The sequence below is a fragment of the Ziziphus jujuba genome, chromosome 12 (genome assembly GCF_031755915.1).
Source record: "Ziziphus jujuba cultivar Dongzao chromosome 12, ASM3175591v1".
Classification (NCBI taxonomy): Eukaryota; Viridiplantae; Streptophyta; class Magnoliopsida; order Rosales; family Rhamnaceae; genus Ziziphus; species Ziziphus jujuba.
The window spans coordinates 14,755,315-14,773,351 of record NC_083390.1 but is presented as its reverse complement, the minus strand read 5'-3'; the positions used below and the strand labels follow the sequence as shown (position 1 = coordinate 14,773,351).

The 18,037-nt window shown below is 32.5% G+C and overlaps 3 protein-coding genes across 4 annotated transcripts; 2 read left to right on the top strand and 1 right to left on the bottom strand.

Annotated features, from left to right (window-relative positions):
* Positions 1–1,404: 1,404 nt before the first annotated feature.
* LOC107429026 (chorismate mutase 3, chloroplastic) lies at positions 1,405–5,645 on the top strand. The gene is made up of 6 exons (XM_016039650.4): positions 1,405–1,798; positions 2,679–2,898; positions 3,043–3,129; positions 3,872–4,015; positions 4,792–4,884; positions 4,998–5,645. The coding sequence occupies exons 1-6, from the start codon at positions 1,611–1,613 to the stop codon at positions 5,232–5,234; spliced, it is 969 nt and encodes a 322-aa protein (XP_015895136.2). The 5' UTR covers positions 1,405–1,610; the 3' UTR covers positions 5,235–5,645.
* A 1,290-nt stretch (positions 5,646–6,935) lies between these two features.
* Positions 6,936–9,826, top strand: LOC107429032 (uncharacterized protein At5g01610). Its single transcript, XM_016039658.4, has 3 exons — positions 6,936–7,312; positions 8,498–8,552; positions 9,239–9,826. The coding sequence occupies exons 1-3, from the start codon at positions 7,205–7,207 to the stop codon at positions 9,616–9,618; spliced, it is 543 nt and encodes a 180-aa protein (XP_015895144.2). The 5' UTR covers positions 6,936–7,204; the 3' UTR covers positions 9,619–9,826.
* A 172-nt stretch (positions 9,827–9,998) lies between these two features.
* Positions 9,999–17,984, bottom strand: LOC107429030 (protein RETARDED ROOT GROWTH, mitochondrial). Of its 2 annotated transcripts, XM_016039654.4 has the most exons (7): positions 17,553–17,984; positions 17,027–17,138; positions 16,249–16,408; positions 15,176–15,324; positions 11,612–11,763; positions 11,186–11,300; positions 9,999–10,474 (listed from the first exon to the last, which is right to left on the bottom strand). In XM_016039654.4, exons 1-7 carry the CDS (start codon positions 17,843–17,845, stop codon positions 10,343–10,345), a joined length of 1,113 nt encoding a protein of 370 aa, XP_015895140.1. In that variant the 5' UTR covers positions 17,846–17,984; the 3' UTR covers positions 9,999–10,342. The 2 variants fall into 2 exon arrangements, with proteins under 2 accessions (XP_015895140.1, XP_060669348.1); XM_060813365.1 differs by lacking the exons at positions 9,999–10,474; positions 11,186–11,300; positions 11,612–11,763 and adding an exon at positions 14,319–14,549.
* Positions 17,985–18,037: the final 53 nt, after the last annotated feature.

Sequence of the window (18,037 nt, the reverse complement as noted above, 5' to 3'; positions counted from 1 at the left end):
CCTTTATCCATTCCTATGATGAGACAGTGATAGATGGAGGTTAAGCATAAAGTATGCTTTTAATGATTCATATTAGTGTGTGTTTGGTAATCTATGCGTAGTCATGCTATTACTTTGGAAATGGGAATCACCTATGTGAGAGAGAAGAGTAGCCGCTTTAAAGAAGAATTGTTAAGGGCGCAATTCTTTAGAAACTCTTAGAACCAGGGAGATGTTCAAGGTCAAAATAAACACAACAGTAAGAACTAAAATGTACCAGGAAGGAATCTGTGTGAACTATGTTGTCATTTACACAAATGATGAAATGGTTCAAAGATATCACATCTACCATTAGTCAGTAAAGTAGATATAGTCTCACAAGGGAAGGTTTAAAGAGTAACATCTAATTATCTTATGCAGGTTCCAACTGCAGAGTTTTACCCCCAGAGTCTTGCATGGTCCATAGTCATCAAATCATTCATGTGAGGGATTGTAACGTTTTTTATAATAATGGTTTTGAATGTTTTGACTTTATTGGGCCTTTATGGCTTTAATGGGTCTTAAATGAGTTTTATTAGGTCTTAATGTGATTTGGCATGATTTTTTAGGATTCTCTCCTAACATTTTGGTTTTGAGAAGGAAAAGTAGTGTGCAATCTTCCCCCTACATGAGTTTTGTGAAAAATAGAAGGGGAAAAAAAAAAAACATTTTTCTGCATTTTTTTTTTTTTTTTTACACAGTAGTGTGGTAATGCAAAGGAACACTGAAAGTTTAGAGAAAAGTTTCAGTGGTGCTATATCTAAAAGCTTGAGAATCCGTTATATTCTAATAGATGACCATCATAAAATATCTGTATTGATGGGACGTGAATAATCTTATGGAAACCGTGGTACCATACAGGCCTCGAATTGTTCAAACAACAATCAGATCGGAAATCTAAGGCTTACAGGTTCTTAATCTATTGAATTCTATATCTTTAAATTTTTCATTTTATCATTCCACATATCCATATATATTTACATATATATATATATATATATATATATATTCATATATTTGATTGACATTGCATACACTAAATTTATTTACCAAATGATGTGATAGGTGATTTGTTATTATTTAATTGATTTTTTTTTTAGCTCGCTAATTCATTTAAGGGTTCGCTTTTTTATATTTAAATTATATGAATATACCAACCAATAATATTTTAATGTGAATCATTTGATAAATATTTTGATTACTGTAATATTATTGAAAAAATAAATTAATTAAATATTATAGCATCATCTAACATATTATTTTGTAAATAAATTTAGTAAATATTTTGACAATTTTAATATATATATATATATTTTTTTTTTTTCTTTTTTTTTTGAAGTGCAAGACAATTCTAATATTATTGATAATAATTTAGCTAGATTTAGCACAAGTTCATATATAAATTCCAACCTAAACATTAATAATAATAATAATTCAGCAAAAAAATAATAATAATAATTTCCGACCAAATAATACAAAAAATAATGTTTATGGGTTTTAAGTGAAGGGCCATTCTGTAATTCGCACTCTCTATCGTTTCGAAGTTTGAAACCCAAATTCTGTGTTGCTTTCACTTTCTTGAACAGCCGAAAATGGAGGCCAAGGTGTTCAAAGCTTTAACGCCTGCCTCTTCGGTCCATAATACCTTGACAAAATCTTCAAGACCCACTTCCAATTTGTTTTCAAAGACCACCATTACAGCCAAGCCTCCATATTTTCTATCAAAGACTTCAAGAAAACACTGTCTCCATCTTCAAGCTTCTTCTATCTCTCCTATAAGGTATTATTTTTTTGTGTTTGCGATTGCATTCTTTATTTTTATCAATTCCTTTTTTGTTTTCCATTATTGTTATTATACCAAATTTTAGGGTACGGAATTTCTTTTCTCTGTGACTCTTAATCGTTTGTAGGGGGAAAAAATATATATTTAAAAGTTTAATTCTGAAGTACTACGTTGGGATCATAAAGAGAATGCTTAAAAAAATTAAAACAGATTGGAACATGTTCTAATGGAAGTGAAATTCATGTTTGATATGGAATCACATTGGGTCTGCTGTATAGTCCAGTTGTTCTTAGGCAAGACAAGCACATTATGAGCAAGCAATTTAGAATTGGAAACCTGCGTCCTTGCCTGTTAAAGATAATTGAAATTGGATGATCTCTAAACTGGCTTCTTATACCGTTCGGGGTTAATGAATGGTGAGCTACACACGTACACCAAAAGCAAAGTGCTTGGAAGATTTTACTATGATGTTCTCTAGAGTAAGAAGAATGCATACTTAGCCCCAATATCTGCGGCCTCTGATACCTAACAGTCAAAGAAAACTTCTTCCAGTGGAATGCCGTTGAGAATTTTAACAACCTAATATCTTAGTAGCTTTCTAGTGTGTAGGAGAATATTTATCAACTTTCTGGTGAATAATTTGTTTGGAGTATTCATCCAGTAAACATCCTAAAAGCACTGTATCCCATCGAACATTAAGTGCATATAGCATTCATGCTCATTCTATCACGTTAGCATTCTTACTTTATGTAGTGAAGGTGAAAATGAAGGTGAAGGTGAAGGTGAAGGTGAAGTGTTGCGTGAAATTCACTAATATGGGAAATGTTTCAAATGTTTGTATTCTAACTTTTCTCATTGTATCTTCTTTTTAATACAGATATGCGAAGCGAAGGGTGGATGAGAGTGAAAGCTTAACCCTAGATAGTATAAGACACTCATTAATTCGACAAGAGGATAGCATTATACGTAGCCTTTTGGAGAGAACTCAATATTGTTATAACGCAGACACATATGATCATGGTGCATTCACTGTGGATTGGTTTGAAGGGTCTTTAGTGGAGTTTATGGTCAGGGAAACTGAAAAGCTCCATGCCCAGGTAACCTAAGGGTGATAGTATTTAACAAAAAAGCAGAAATCTACTTAAATTGTACTTGACAATATGAGAACCAGAAACCTCTATTTGAACAAGTAGTTCATATGATGCCAAAAATTTAATGATTGGGTTCTCTTTGCAAACTAGGTGGGCAGATATAAGAGTCCAGATGAGCATCCTTTCTTCCCAGCATTCTTGCCTGAGCCTATGCTTCCTCCTTTGCAATACCCAAAGGTAGTTGCTTACACATGGAATATTCTGCTTGTGTTTCATATAAACCCTAAAGAACTTGTTTATAATTAAAATTATTACATAATTTATAGGAAATCTTTCCATTATATTCTGTTATAACAAGAAAGGTGGATATGCTTACCATTGGAACTTTTTTTACAGTACTTTCAATTAACGAGTACAAAAGCTTATTAGTTGCCATAGAAGATATATCGAACTGTCAAGATATACAAGTGAAAAACAATTCCTTCATATAGTTTTTATTGGATATCAATGCCCATAAGTCAATGAGAGGCTACTCTATGTTGAAAGCTGTCAAATTTCCATTTCTGCTATTGATTTGTTACATGATAATCTGATGCTAAATTCATATTTGTCTACGTGGCTTAAATGAAATTCACTATTTGAAAGTCAGTGACAATGTAAAATTTAATTGTTGGTTATTGATTGTAACTTTTTGTTTATAAAATTCAAAATGCTAAATTCATATTTGTCTACGTGGCTTAAATGAAATTCACTATTTGAAAGTCAGTGACAATGTAAAATTTAATTGTTGATTATTGATTGTAACTTTTTGTTTATAAAATTCAAATTGCTAAAATATCATATTATGCCATGTTTTTAACTCACCTGTGCTTTTAACCTGTAATTGCAAATGATGAGATGCCATCCCTTTTTCATACTTCTTAGCAGATCTTTCTATAGATGTTATTGCTCTGAGTCCTTTTTTCTTTCTGATATTTAGGTTTTGCATCCCTGTGCTGAATCAATTAATATAAACAACAAGGTCTGGAGTATGTATTTTAGAGATCTTCTTCCTAGATTAGTTAAAGCAGGAGATGATGGTAATTATGGATCAGCTGCTGTTTGTGACACACTATGTTTGCAGGTATGAACAGTGAACTGAACTTTTGCTGTTTGAAACACTCTTTTATCGATTTCTATACTGAGTTTGAGACATTACTATGTTGGTAATGAATAGCTGTTCTTGTTTTTCTGGCAACAACTCTCTCTCTCTCTCTCTCTCTCTCTCTCCCCCTCTTCTCTATCTATCTATCTATCTGTCTATCTATTAATTTAATAAAAATAACAGTGGTCTTTAAAAAATAACTCTATCTATCTATCCATCCATATATGTGTGTGTGTGTATATATATATATATATATATATATCTTCTCCTGGGGAAGAAATAATTTAAAAAATGACTGGAAAATGCTGGTAACCGAAGTCCTCTTCTAACTAATACTTGTTTTTTCCTTGGTAAATAGTCTCCTCTTCTAATTAATACTTGTTTATTCCTTGCTAAATAGTCTGGCAGGTGGAGTTCACAAAACAGCAGAGACTTCTAAACCAGCACATTCAACTTGTTTTGTTAGATGTACTCTGCTGGTTTATGCTTTTATGCCACTGGTGTTTTGGTACTAAAATTGGCAAAAGTTTAGCCAATAACACCTTCCATAGTCTTGATTCTTGTATAACTTCTAAATCAATGTGCATCCTTTTCTATGCCTGCTTGTAGGCAAACTGATTTATTCCCTTAACTATTTGATCAATACCATTTTTTATTTTTTATTTTTTATTTTTTTTTTGGGTGCTGAATTCTAAATAGTGGTTTGTGGCCTGAAAGCTGTAATTTTTTTTATCTGACTTTGATATTCATTACAGATGCTCTCAAAGAGAATACATTATGGCAAATTTGTTGCAGAAGCAAAATTTCAAGCAGCTCCTACTCAATATGAACCTGCCATTATAGCTCAAGTAGAATTTCCTTTTCCAACTATGCTCCAATTTAAGCTTTGAAATGGTTTCCTCACATTCAAGGTTTTTTTTTTTTTTAATTTTTTGTTCCCTGGGATTTTTGGTTCTTTTAGGACAGGGCACAGTTGATGGAGTTATTGACATATGAAGCAGTGGAAGCAGCAATCAAGCTGAGAGTAGAAATGAAGGCTAGAACATATGGTGTGGAAGTAAGGATCAATCAAGAGGAAGATGTAGTTAATCCTGTATATAAAATCAAGCCACATTTGATTGCCAATTTATATGGGGATTGGATCATGCCTCTAACCAAGGAAGTTCAAGTTGAATACCTATTAAGAAGATTGGATTAACAGAAAAGAGGTAAACTTACACCGTCTAGGCGCCCTTGAAGGAGTGTTCCTTTGGACTTCTTCCCCAGAGGTCATGCCATAGCCCCTTTCCCTAGGAGAAGTGGAAGAGTTGGAAGGAGGAAGGGTCTTATACCCTAACAATTAGGAAGCTCCACCTTCGTGCCGTCGACAGTTTTCTTCCTTTTCTCCATCTTCTTCCATGGTTTAAGCTGTTATCTCATAGGTTTAAGTTTGATGAAGAGTAGCTTTGAGATTCATTTGTCCTGATTTCTGAATATTGTTCCTTGAATGTTAAACCGACTGAAAGAACCTTTGGCTACAAAGGATCGGCTTTGCCAAACTTGATGATATTATCATATTGTCAAAAGTAAAGGAAGCTTCTCCTTTTGACATTGTTTCTATACATAAGAATATTGGAATATACTTTTTCAATATATATGTATATATATATTGGAATACCCAAAAAGCAACTGGGTTTATAGAGGAAATTATTGAGATGTTGTTGGCTATTTTCGTCCAACAGTGTTTCCAAATGGTGCTGGCTGCCTTTTAAAAAAATTAAAGTATTTTTTAAGAAATTGATACAAGAAAATAAATAAAATTGATTGTGCAAAATATCTTATTAAAATCAAAGGATTGTATTAAAACTGTAGAGAACAACTAATTTAAAAGTTTGTAATGAATTAATTAAATGAAATTTGCCTAAAGAAAATAGTAAAATTTAAACACAAAAAAACAAAAAAAAAAAAAATTGTTGAAAATCTAGAATATTATAAAGAGATTCTAAGGGAAAGTTCCATAGTTTAATTTTGATATATTTTTATGGACTTTTAACTGCTATAATGAATATGAAAATTCCATAAAAAAGATCCCAAATTAATTCCATAATTTTTTCTTAAGCAATTAAACCAATTTCAAATTTGAATTTAAATATCGCCATTGACATAAAACTCTTAAAAAATTAATTTATCTCAAAAAATATCATTTTTGCTTGACCTTTCAATCATTTATTATTATTATTAATCATTAAATTATTATTATTATTTTAAATAATAATAAATATTTGAGAAAATAAATGATGTAAACAAAGGTACACTACAAATTCAATTCCATGATTTGGGCTCTTCAAGTAACGGAGGAAAATAATTTCATTTTTGTCTTTAAGGTAAAGGAAAAAAATAAATAAATAAAGTGATGAATAAATTGAATTAATTAATACTAGCAAAGCATTTTGGAGATGTGGACGCTAGCTGGTATTGGCACACAGCCAAAGAGGATGACTAGCTGCATTCTTGATATGCATGCCTCTGATTTGTTTGTGATTTGGCCTTTGTTCCATCGTTTTCAACTTTTGACATACCAATTACGCAACCTTGACCCACCATGTGCTTGAGCATCTTATTACCCCCCCCCAAAAAAAAAAAAAAAAAAAAAAGTGCTTTAGCATTGTTCACTCAATTATTTCAAATGACCGTTCTTTTTTTTGTCATTGTCAAAGAAGCACAAATTTCATTGACCAAGTAATACAAAACACAAATTTCTCCATGATCTAAGCAAATTAATTTTTCATTTAAAATGGAAGTAAATTTCATAACAAGATGGAAAAAATAAATAAATGTAAACCATTTTTCATTCAAAGCAAAGATAAAAAATAAAAAATAAACCATTTTTCATTGTCAATCAAAAGGTCTCATAAACCAACCATCACTTTAAACACCTTCGCTTTGCAATTACCAAAACGCCCTGCTAATGTTTTGTAATTCCTGTCTTGTCTGGAAGCGTGAGCGCCGCTATTTACACTGCTGCAAAAGCCAGCAAGCAGCAGCATGTTTGTCTTCGTGTGATAAAGCTTCAGCCTTGATGAGTAAATCAGTTGTACGACATTAATGTACTCCTCATAAGAAACAGAGAGAGAGAGAGAGAGAGCTCTAGAGAGAAACCAGGAAGAGGGGGAGGGAGAGAGGGTGAAAATGGAGAAAGCTCTAACAAAAGTGAGCAGCTTAAAAGTTGGGATTGGGAGCTCATGGATTTCAAAGAAAGCCAAGGAAGAGTTTTCTAACATTTCTGAGGACATCAATGTGAGTATATAATTTTTTGTTGGTAGTTTGTAAATGTGTACATTTTCCTTTTCCTTCTTTTCTCTTTTTTTTTGGGTATCCTTTTGCTTTGTCTTTGATTAAATCTGCTTTTTCGAGATTGTTTTGGTCAAGGTTTCTATGTAATGTGGCTTGATTGGATTGTACCCATATGATGATTTCTGCTAGTCTAGCTTTTGTAATTGTCAATGAAATGTGAGATCCGGCAAATATTCCTTTAAAAAATGAGAATTGGAAGATGGGTTTTGGATGTAGAATAAAACAGATTCGAGGGCCTTATGGATGACTGCTTTGTCTCAGTGATATGTTGGAAGCAGACAGTATTTTTGCATTGGCCTGCGATGGGAAGATTTAACTAAACTATGTTGGATGGGAGTGAGATTGCAGTTTTAGCAATTTAGATTCATTATATTACTGCACTTCTTTCTGGCAAAATGGGGTTTTTTTTTTTTTTATTCATATTAATCTCATGCTTTTAGATTGCTTTCATTTTGATGCTTCTGAAAACTTTTTTTACTGGAGAATAAGGAAAGTAAAAGGGAAGGAGATAAATGGGGTAAGAAAACTAATTAGTTGTTTGGATTAAAGGTGAGTTTTGAGTTATTTATAGTGACTGGTAATTTGCTGGCTTCGTAAACCTACTTGCTGGGCTTTACTCCACTCCGTCGACAAACTTAGCATGCTAGATATATGTATAAGGTGAGGTTGTAAGGCTAGATTTTCAAAGTTGTATCAACATATTTTACCTGAGGATTGTGCCATTGGCGGCACTAGTTGTGTTATATGTGCTTTATAGACCAAGTGGTGCATAGACAATAGAAGACTCCGTCACTAAGCTTACAGAACTGGGCACAAAGAGGTATAGTACTGAAAATGATGGAACTGACAGATGAGAAATCTAGTATCCAAACTTTTTTCTTCTATTTGGTAAATTTTCTCCCCAGGATGTCAATTTAGTCAGGTTGCTAGCACGAACTGTGGTCCTATTGTTTAGTATCAATGTTTTTTCTGTCATCTTTCTTTTCTTCACTTTTTTTGTTGGGTTGCAAAGAAAAAAGTATGTCAATATGATAATATAGTAACCATGCTTGCTCTCCCAATACCTGTACGAACTTTTGATGATATTTTCTTTTCCTCCATTATCAAAAGATTGTATTTTGTTTGCAGACTTTCTCAAATACTGTTGAGGAGAAGGCGAAGTGGATTTTCAACAAACTAAAAGGTGCAAACTGTGTTAAAAATGCACATGAGGGAGTAATTATGCATTAAATACCTGTTTATGCTCCAATCATGTTAATCTCTCTGGTTATGCAGACTCCTGATGGAAGTTACATGGATCCTTCAGAGTCTGATAACTTTGACTTCTCTATTGGAGAAAATTGATACTTGAAACTCTAGGCCAGACTCAATCACTCTAGTTGATTTTGACTTTATGTTGCTATTTGGACCTACATAGTTTTAGGATTTTCAATTATGTGCTTTCCACATATAGCGTTAAGCTCCACTTATAGTGCATTATGTTTCCCTCACAATTGAACTATAAATATAAAGCTCTTTCTTTTCAATAACCATTTTGTGGATGCATTAAGAGTTTTGATTGCCTTCTTTATGCGGTTTTTCAATTTTATTGAATTTCCATCTTGAGTTTCGTTTTTGAGTTTAATTCATTATAACATATTAATATGTATATTTTTTCTTTTTCCTCGTGGATGTGTTAGGCTTCTCTAATTTATATGGTAATCCTCATTTCATTTCAGTTGGCATTATTGAATGAGCAAATTCAAGAATGCTTAGTTGCTCACCAATGTTGTTAAAGTTCCTTTCTTTTATGAAAATTTATTTATTTATTTTTCCCCAACTGCATTTGGTTCTTCTTAATATTTCCTACTTTTCTTGTCTTTTCTATAGGAAAGCCTGTGAAAGGCTTACCAGATCTCCTCCGTGAGTACAACTTACCTCCAGGCTTGTTTCCTCATAACATAACTTGTTATGAATTTGATGAAACAAAGGCTAAATTGGTAGTGTACTTATCCTCCCCTTGTGAGGTGAGCTTCAAGGATTCTTCGGTTATAAGGTATGCAACCAGGGTGAAAGCAATTCTACTGAGGGGAAAGCTTACCGGTATAGAGGGAATGAAGACAAAGGTCCTAGTATGGGTTAAGGTCACTTGTGTGGCAGTTGAAAGTTCCAAGTCCGATAAGGTGTGGTTTACTGCCGGTGTGAAGAAATCAAGGCCGAAGGATGCCTATATAACCCCCCGAGATTCTGTCAGGGTAGAAGAATTCTGAGAGTTTTGTGTCATTGGTCTGGAGATGACTTAAAAATCTGTAGTAGCTTTGTTACCAAGTAGGCAATTTTAGTATCATTTTTTGGGATATTCTAAAGCAAAAAGCCAGGTGCTTCCTGTTATGGTTTTACTTGCTACCATGAAAAAAAATTCATTGCTGGACGCATTGCTGATTAAAACTTGATGAATTCGCTATGGTATTTGTTAAAGCACAGGGGAACTAAGAACAAACTTATCCACCTGAGTCCTGGTGATTAAAATTATGAATTTTCTTCCTGATGTCATAAATGAAACCAACTGTAACGAAGTAAGACAATGTGAAATTATTTGGTACAAATTTTATAAAACTAATTCAAAGAATTAAATAAAAACATTAAAGGATAGCAAGATTATAAAGCGGCTACAAAACTATAATAATGATATTCAGAAATACATAAATATATCATTTATAAAACAATTGATACCCCATAATTTTTTCTTGTTATCTGATTCCCCGTATTGCTGTTCCTATATTTCATACACCAGACTTTTTGCTTGGTTTTTTTTGTTATTTTATTTTTATTTTTATTTTTCTTTTCCCTGTTTCCAAATAATATCTGCTCAAGAATTTTAAAACAATATGCAAGATGAGAAATAAAAAAAATATAAAAATTGCTCTATGTGAACCAATAATATGACCCTTTAATTTTTAGTCTTGGCTATCAAAATTTCATCTGCTTGCCAAATTATGCAGTTGAGTCGCGAACAATCTCGTATACTGATATGACATTCTCAATGCTCAACAGGCCAATGACACACCATTCCAAGAGATCTGACTTCCTGTTTTGCAGGACCTCTTGGAGGAAATGAATATTGTGCTGCAAAAAGGAAAAAAATTAAAAAAATAAAAAATAAATCAACCAAAGAATGATGTTCATAATAAAGGAAGAAGATATGTAGTCGTATAGTTAGTCTTATTTTTTCTGAAAGAATAGATTTTCAGTGTCCTTTTCTAGTTTCTTATTTTCTTAATAAACAAAATATATCTAGAATAATAAAGTTCAGAAGAAAAAACCACCCTTTAACAGTCGCCAAACAATTGTCACCTTTGCATAAAGGAAGCTAAAGTGCTTAGATACACTAACTTTTGGTATTCCAGCCTTCAACAAAATTATGGCCTAAGCTAATCAATTTCCTGAGTTTTTCCAAATCTGTTTTTTATTCATAAATCTACATTTTCATCTAAGTAATCTAGAATATATGCCCCTTCTTATAGACCTCTGGACCATAAACTATAAACTCCTTCACATAGAAGTGTTAATATCTTCGTAATTTAGCAGGAACAATACCAAACATGTGCACTAAGAAGGCTCATAAGTTATGGCCTAAGCTAATCAATTTCCTGAGTTCTTCCAAATCTGTTTTTTCGTTCATTATTTTGCATTTTCATGTCTGTAATTTAGAGTATATGCCCCTTCTTGTTGACCTCTTGACCATAAACTCTTTCAGAAAGAAGTGTTATATCTTCATAACTTAGCAGGAACCATATCAAGCATGTGCATCAAGAAGGCTTGTCTGGGAAGAAGTACCTCTACAAATTTTAGTTTGAAATCCAAGTTTCCAAAGCGTTGTGCGACCTCATACTCCTCTCTAAGGTACTCATATATTTGAGCATATTTAGCATCTCTCCAAGCAATTTCTGATCTGGGGGATGAAGGATAAAATTGAATATGAAGAGCCAAGTAATGTGAGATCATAAACCAAACTCATTTTTTCAAAAGTAATGATGATAATAGATGACAATATTTGTAATCTAGAATAAGGAAAAAGGTTGAAAACAATTAGAAAAAACAACCAGAATAAAGCTTGTAGTTGGAAGCACAAGACAAGCATGTCTTAGATTATGTTAAAAGGAGAATGTTTACGACCTTACACCATCCGTTATACAGAAGGAACCTCTTTTCGCAGTAAATTAGGCAAAAAAGCAATTAACATAACAATTACAATGGCATTACCTCTCAAAAAGACCAACTTTGAGAATCACATCAGCTAGGTTTGAGTTAGCCTTCCCAACAAGCTGAAGAAGCTTCTTCTTATCCATGGTGAAAGTGCCAGTTTTCTCCATTCCACGATTTATATCTGCAAACTCTTCAACCATACCATCAACCTGAGATTAAGAGCAACCTTCACATTGTAACAAAACCTTATACGGTTACATCTCATTGCATAATTAGAAGCTGTTTTAAGCTATATTAGCAACGTTTACATGGCATAATGACATGCATTGCTCTTAAATTCTTGTGCTGGCATAATTCTGCCTGGTAATAAGAAATGCAACTAAATGTGGTTTATGCAAAAGCATGAAAGAAATTCAATGGCTATCTATGAAAGAGCCTACTTGGTGTAGGACAGGTGGGGAAGAAAAGAAAATTGAAAATTAAAAGATAGGCTCTAGTGTTCCACTAGAACAATTTTAGAAATCACTCCTAAAATTGCTAGGCATCACACCTAAATTTGGTTTGCATCACACAGAACCAGATAGATAATTCTAAAAAAATATTTGTATTATTAATCAACAGTCTAAAAGAGCTACAAAAATGCCTATTTATAATAAAACCACCTAATAACATTAGAAAACTAAAATAATATCTAAAAATATTAGAAAACAAAAATAATAAGAAATCTAATTAAATAAGGAAACTAATTAATAAAAGTTCCTAAAAACATAAGAATATTAAAATAAGAAAATAACTCTAATTAAATAACAAAACTAAATTAGACTAAGGCTACTAGGATCCTTAAAAGTCAAATAAACCTATGTTCATCCTAGATCATTCCAAATCAAAATTTGGGCTTTAGAATTTGATTTTCCTCTCATTTGATAAGTTTTCAAAGGTTGTTTCCAATTTGTAACAATTTCTTGTTTCCATCTTGCATTAATTCCCCCTAACTTAGAAAAACTCTACCCTGATGAGCTAATAGCATGAAATTGCTCATAGAAGTTTGATTGGATTTTAGAATTTCTTTGTCATAAAATGAATACTTTGGGTTGTCTTCATTAACTTCTAACTAAACAATGTAATAGGATGTTCTTCTTAAATAAGTGTACCCCCAATTTCCTCATTTGATACTTCACATACCACTTCAAAATTCTTTGTAAAATCTAATAGTCAAAGATTTTGATCCTCAATTAACTTTTTTCTCACTTTCTTGTCCAAATTCTTTATTGGAAAGGATGTGCTCCAACTTTTGTGAGTTGTTTGAAACCTTATTTTATTTTTTCACCTTATAGTTATCCATCTCAGTCACTGTCATAGGTGTCATAGTGAAACTTATCTCTACCATAAAGCCAAGGACAACCATGAAGAATATATATTACTTTTATTGGAATCACATCACACCAAATAAAATCACTATAAACTCCACATGAAAAAGATATAAGATAGCGTTGAGTTACAAGAATTGAAGTACTATCAATGCTACCTTATATGGATATGGATGAGGTTCAACAGGAAATTTTTGTCGCCCTACCATAGATGCCGAAACAACATTCATATTGCTACCACCATCAATGAGAAGCTTTTGTGCTTGATTTCCACAACGAACCAACATGTGAAAAATAGATGTGCATTTCCAATCTTCCTTCTCATCTTTCAAAATTGAAAGGATGCATCTAACAACAGCATTTAATGAATACTCCATCTTCTTCCAAATCATTTGGATCGTAGATCCCATGGTTATTGTCTTTGACCACCTCTTTCTGTTGATCTAGTTCTTGGTCATATTCCATACCAAGATGTAAATTTTTCTTGGGACAATCATATGTCATATGACCAAACTGTCCACACATGAAACATTTGTTACCTTTTCCTCTAAGATCAGTAATATTAATATCCGAAGCCAGTGCCTTGGTCTGTGTAGGTTGATTTGATAGCTGATTTGCTACTATTCTAGTGTTGTGATTTAATGTAGTTTAAGGTATTTGGAACTTCCAAGATACTCCTCCAAATCCAAGGAAGCCTGAAAAGCTTGCTCCAAGCTGTAGATAGGTTGTTGTAACAACTCTCTTCTAATGTCAGCCCTTTATCTTGAATATTCAAGTATTTGGCTTCGAGTTTTTAATTCATCAAATGTTTAAATATATTCAGCAACCAACATATTTTTCTGCTTCAAGTTAATTGCTTATTCACATAACTTGTCATAATAATTGGTAGGCATGTATTTTTTCCGAAGTTTAGCTTTCATCTCTTGCCAAGTACCAATGAGTGAGAGTCCCATTCTCCTTATGTCTCTTTCAACACTCGTCCACCAAATTTTAGCAAACCCTACTAGTTTCATTCTAGCAAATTTTAATCTCCGTTCATCCATATCATACCAATTAAAATATTCTTCAATGAACAAAAGCCAATCGGCTAATTCAGTTGGATTTACCTTACCTTCAAAATTTGTTACTCAATCTTTACCCTCTTTGTGATGTCCTCAACAATATTATGACATTCATGTATCGATTAAAATATATCTCTAACCCAATCAAATGTTTGCTAGGCTATAGGAAAGGATATTGGAGCAGTTGTCTTTGCTGACTGCTTCTCTTGATTTTTGTCGTCATTGGCTTCAAGAATCTCATCTTGTTTATTGTCAGTTGAATAACTACTAGGCGGAGATACTTGCATTTTAATATTGCTGACCTGAACACTAAAAGACTCCACTTGTTCGACCATACAAATAAGTAATTCTTCAAGTTGACTGTCAATTATTCTACCACTAAAACTCTTTCTAGATTGCATAATCATGACTACATTTTTTTTCTTTAAGCCAAAGAAACAATTTGATCACTGGATACTGTTTCACATGAGTGCAGGGTTCACATAGGACTGTCCATTCATGCGGGTTACTGTTCACAAGCAGTGTTTTTAGGACAGCACTGTTCATTGAGAAGCTTGGACCCTTGCTCTAGCACCAATTTGATGTAGAATGTGTAGGGAAGGAAAGAAATTGAAAATTAAAAAATAAACTCTAGTATCACACTAGAACAATTTTAAAAATCACTTCTAAAATCCCTAGACATCACACCTAAATTTGGTTTGCATAACACAAAAACAGAGAAATAACTCTTAAAAAAATACTTGTATTATTAATTAACTGTCTAAAAGAGTTATAAAGATCTCTATTTATAATAAAACCACCTAACATTATGAAACTAAAATAATACCTAACATTAGAAAACTAAAATAATATCTAACAATATTAGAAAATTAAATAATAAAAAATCTAATTAAATAAGGAAACTAATTAATAAAAGTTTCTAAAAATATAAGAATAATAAAAATAAAATAATTCCTAATTAAATAAGAATACTGAATTAGACTAAAACTATTAAGATCCTTGAAAGACAAATAAGCCCTTCTTCTTCATCCTAGATCATTCCAAATCAAAGTTTGGACTTTAAAATTTGATTTTTCTCTACTTTAATAAGTTTTCAAAGGTTATTTCCAATTTGCAACAATTTCTTGTTTTCATCTTGTATCACTACTTTCTTCTTTTAAAATCAAAATGTGAGATAAATAAGCATATTTTACCTGCGAAACAAAATAATCTAAAGCAATACTTTGGCCAAGCACACTTCCAATAATGCGGATACTATCGGTGTCTAAGGTTTTGAGTACAATGTAGTCTGGACCTCCCTGCATATCTTGGACCAATAATGGCTTCTCTTTTACTGCATAATCTGATAGAAGGACAGATGAACACCAAATAAGAGAATAAAAACTACTATTTCATAAGCTATTTGGAAAATATAACAGAACTAAAATAAAAATAAAATAAAATAAAAAATGAAGGAATCTAAAAGCTTACTGACACAGAAAACAAGGGGAAAGAAAATCAATAATCATGCCACTAATATATATACATATACATATATATATTATATAAAAGAAGGGATCACATATTGTACCTTATATATACATATACATATACATATATATATTATATAAAAGAAGATCATCCACAAAAATACTTCAATCTATCCTGGTACTTGTTATGAATTTAAAGTTTACAGTTTTCTTTTTATTCGGAGTCAATGAACATTTCATATATAAGAAGACTGCTTTCCAAACTTTATAAGAGATGTTACAGCAGTAATTTATACTACATAAATAAAAAAATAAAAAATAAAAAATAAAAAAAGAAAAAAGGTAAATTATTCTTGCAGTTCTTCATGAAAAAGAATTTCTCGTACGATTAAAATTATACAATGCCATGCAATCCCACCATTCTTGATGCCACTATTGCCTAATTACAAGATCCCAATCATTAGCCCCAAATATTAAGACAAGAGGTGGGAGGGCACATGTATCAATTGCAAATACTAAAATTTTATGATCTGATAGTATAAGATGAATTTTGCTAATGTAACAATAAAGCGAAAGAACTATTTATCATCCTTACAATCTATTATTGCATCCATTCATTTAGGATGAACTTAATTGATAATATGGAAGAAAAACACATTTTAATTCATGATCTCATGCTATACACATGTTTTAGAAAACACAAATACCCATTCTTGAAATGAAATTTAGTTCTATCAGGTGGAAAATTCAAGTAATAAGAACCCATAAGAATATAAGATCTTCAAAAGGAAGTATACCATCTTTCCTCATCTCCGGAAGCAACCCAGAAGCATATCTTCTAACTACTTCTAAGTAGGAATCAATTTCATGGTCATCAATATTAAAAAGCACAGCAGATCCATACTGGAATACAACCATATACCGGCAGCGGTTCATTTTCTTCTTGACTCCACGTCCCTAAAGCAAAAGCATCATTTTTTAAAAAAATGAACCAGTAAAATATATTGCACATGGCAATTATTCTTATAAATCAATTAAAAAAAAAAAAAACACAGAGTAAGTATAGCTTTGTAGGAATTTGGCATTAAATCTGATAAGATACTAGATACATATCCAGTCATAATGTTTCTTGTTAGAAAGAAACCAACAATTAGCAAACACATAAGGGGCATTTTGGAGGTGGTCCATCCCACATATCAACTGTAATGAACATCTCCATCACTAATTTTAACACTCAATACAACAAGCATACGGCAACTGCCAAAGGAGTTTTATAGGTCAGGTAATGAAATTTTTAGTTATTCCAAGTTCCCAACTGCACTGTCATTTAAGAAATCATATGTAGAAGAGTATAAGCCTGATTAATGGAAATAAAGACTAGCATGTAGAACACTGTAACCTTTTAGGTGAGACAAAGGGGGTCCAAAACGTTCCTATGATTTCCAAAAGTAAAAAGTAGGATAATAATGAACTATGGGAACTTCAAAACAATTTGTTTCGACAAAGAATATAAATAATAAGCATAGCGAAAAGTTCAATCAAGCAGAATAACAAGACTGTTCATGGATAACTCACAGTAGTTTCTGAACGTGTATCGCAATATCTGAGGGCAATGTAGTTCGATGAGCGAGACGTAGGAGGAAGTACATAAGTTATGTTATCGGCTTGCATGCTTTTTAAATTTATACTGCCAAAACGATGAATCTGAGAAAGCCAAATCATAAAGAAACAACGCCAGAAAAAAAAAAAACTAAGAAAGTTAAGACAAAGGGAAAAAGGAACCAAACATAATAGAAAGGCATGCTAAGAAGCAAACATAAACTAACGAAAACACAGAAATTCCAAATTCACGGATCAAGAAAGCAAAAGAAGCACAAAACCAATAAGAAAACCAGGATTATACTGTCGAGAAATGCAAAACCAATACAACCGAAGCCGTAGAACATAGGAAAAGAACTCCCTTTATCATTCTCAAATGAAAATTCATTAGCTTGACCCCTCAAAATAATTTTGGACACAAAAGGAGACAGAACTAAAGGGATATATCAAAGAAAAATTCCATCCCACATGTGAATTTATAGAAAGAACTGAAATGACGAACCTGGTGCAGAGAAAATAGGCTTTGACAGGAATCTTTCCTGTATCCTCATCTTCCTGGACTCCAAATCCATAGTTTTGACAAGAATGCGGATCCTCAGAATCAAATTCATCGGTATCAACAGGGACCCGAGATGGGAGTGCAGAGAAACGTCTCAAACTGAGGAAATGGTAAGTGGGTCTTGAACGATTTGAAAGATGGAGAGGCTTGGAAGAGAAAGAAGGGTTTAGAGCAAGAGATTTGGCCGCAGTGGTTATGTGGTGGAGAAGAAAGGAAGCTGGTCTCCACCTGCCCATTCACTGAAATGCTTTGAAAAAGGTAAAATCGCTATGTTCGTTTATCAAAGTCCATGCAAACCAAAAGGAAGAGTTCGGCAACTTTCAATGGCGTCGCAGAGCTTGTTCATATATATATATTTACCTGTATTTTCCAATTCCATCCAACACGGAAGGGCATTTTCGTTTATAGCTTAGCTGTCTGAATGGACG

Bases quoted from the DNA above. Each gene is read 5' to 3' on its own strand.
- LOC107429026 (XM_016039650.4), top strand. From the start codon at position 1,611: ATGGAGGCCAAGGTGTTCAAAGCTTTAACGCCTGCCTCTTCGGTCCAT. The intron at 3,130-3,871 runs GTAGTTGCTTAC...TCTGATATTTAG, and splicing joins CTCCTTTGCAATACCCAAAG to GTTTTGCATCCCTGTGCTGA. The intron at 4,016-4,791 runs GTATGAACAGTG...TATTCATTACAG, and splicing joins GTGACACACTATGTTTGCAG to ATGCTCTCAAAGAGAATACA.
- LOC107429032 (XM_016039658.4), top strand. From the start codon at position 7,205: ATGGAGAAAGCTCTAACAAAAGTGAGCAGCTTAAAAGTTGGGATTGGG. The intron at 7,313-8,497 runs GTGAGTATATAA...TTTTGTTTGCAG, and splicing joins ACATTTCTGAGGACATCAAT to ACTTTCTCAAATACTGTTGA. The intron at 8,553-9,238 runs GTGCAAACTGTG...TCTTTTCTATAG, and splicing joins GATTTTCAACAAACTAAAAG to GAAAGCCTGTGAAAGGCTTA.
- LOC107429030 (XM_016039654.4), bottom strand. From the start codon at position 17,845: ATGGGCAGGTGGAGACCAGCTTCCTTTCTTCTCCACCACATAACCACT. The intron at 17,139-17,552 runs GTTCGTCATTTC...TCGTTTTGGCAG, and splicing joins GCCTATTTTCTCTGCACCAG to TATAAATTTAAAAAGCATGC. The intron at 11,301-11,611 runs GTAATGCCATTG...TTCATCCCCCAG, and splicing joins AAAGTTGGTCTTTTTGAGAG to ATCAGAAATTGCTTGGAGAG.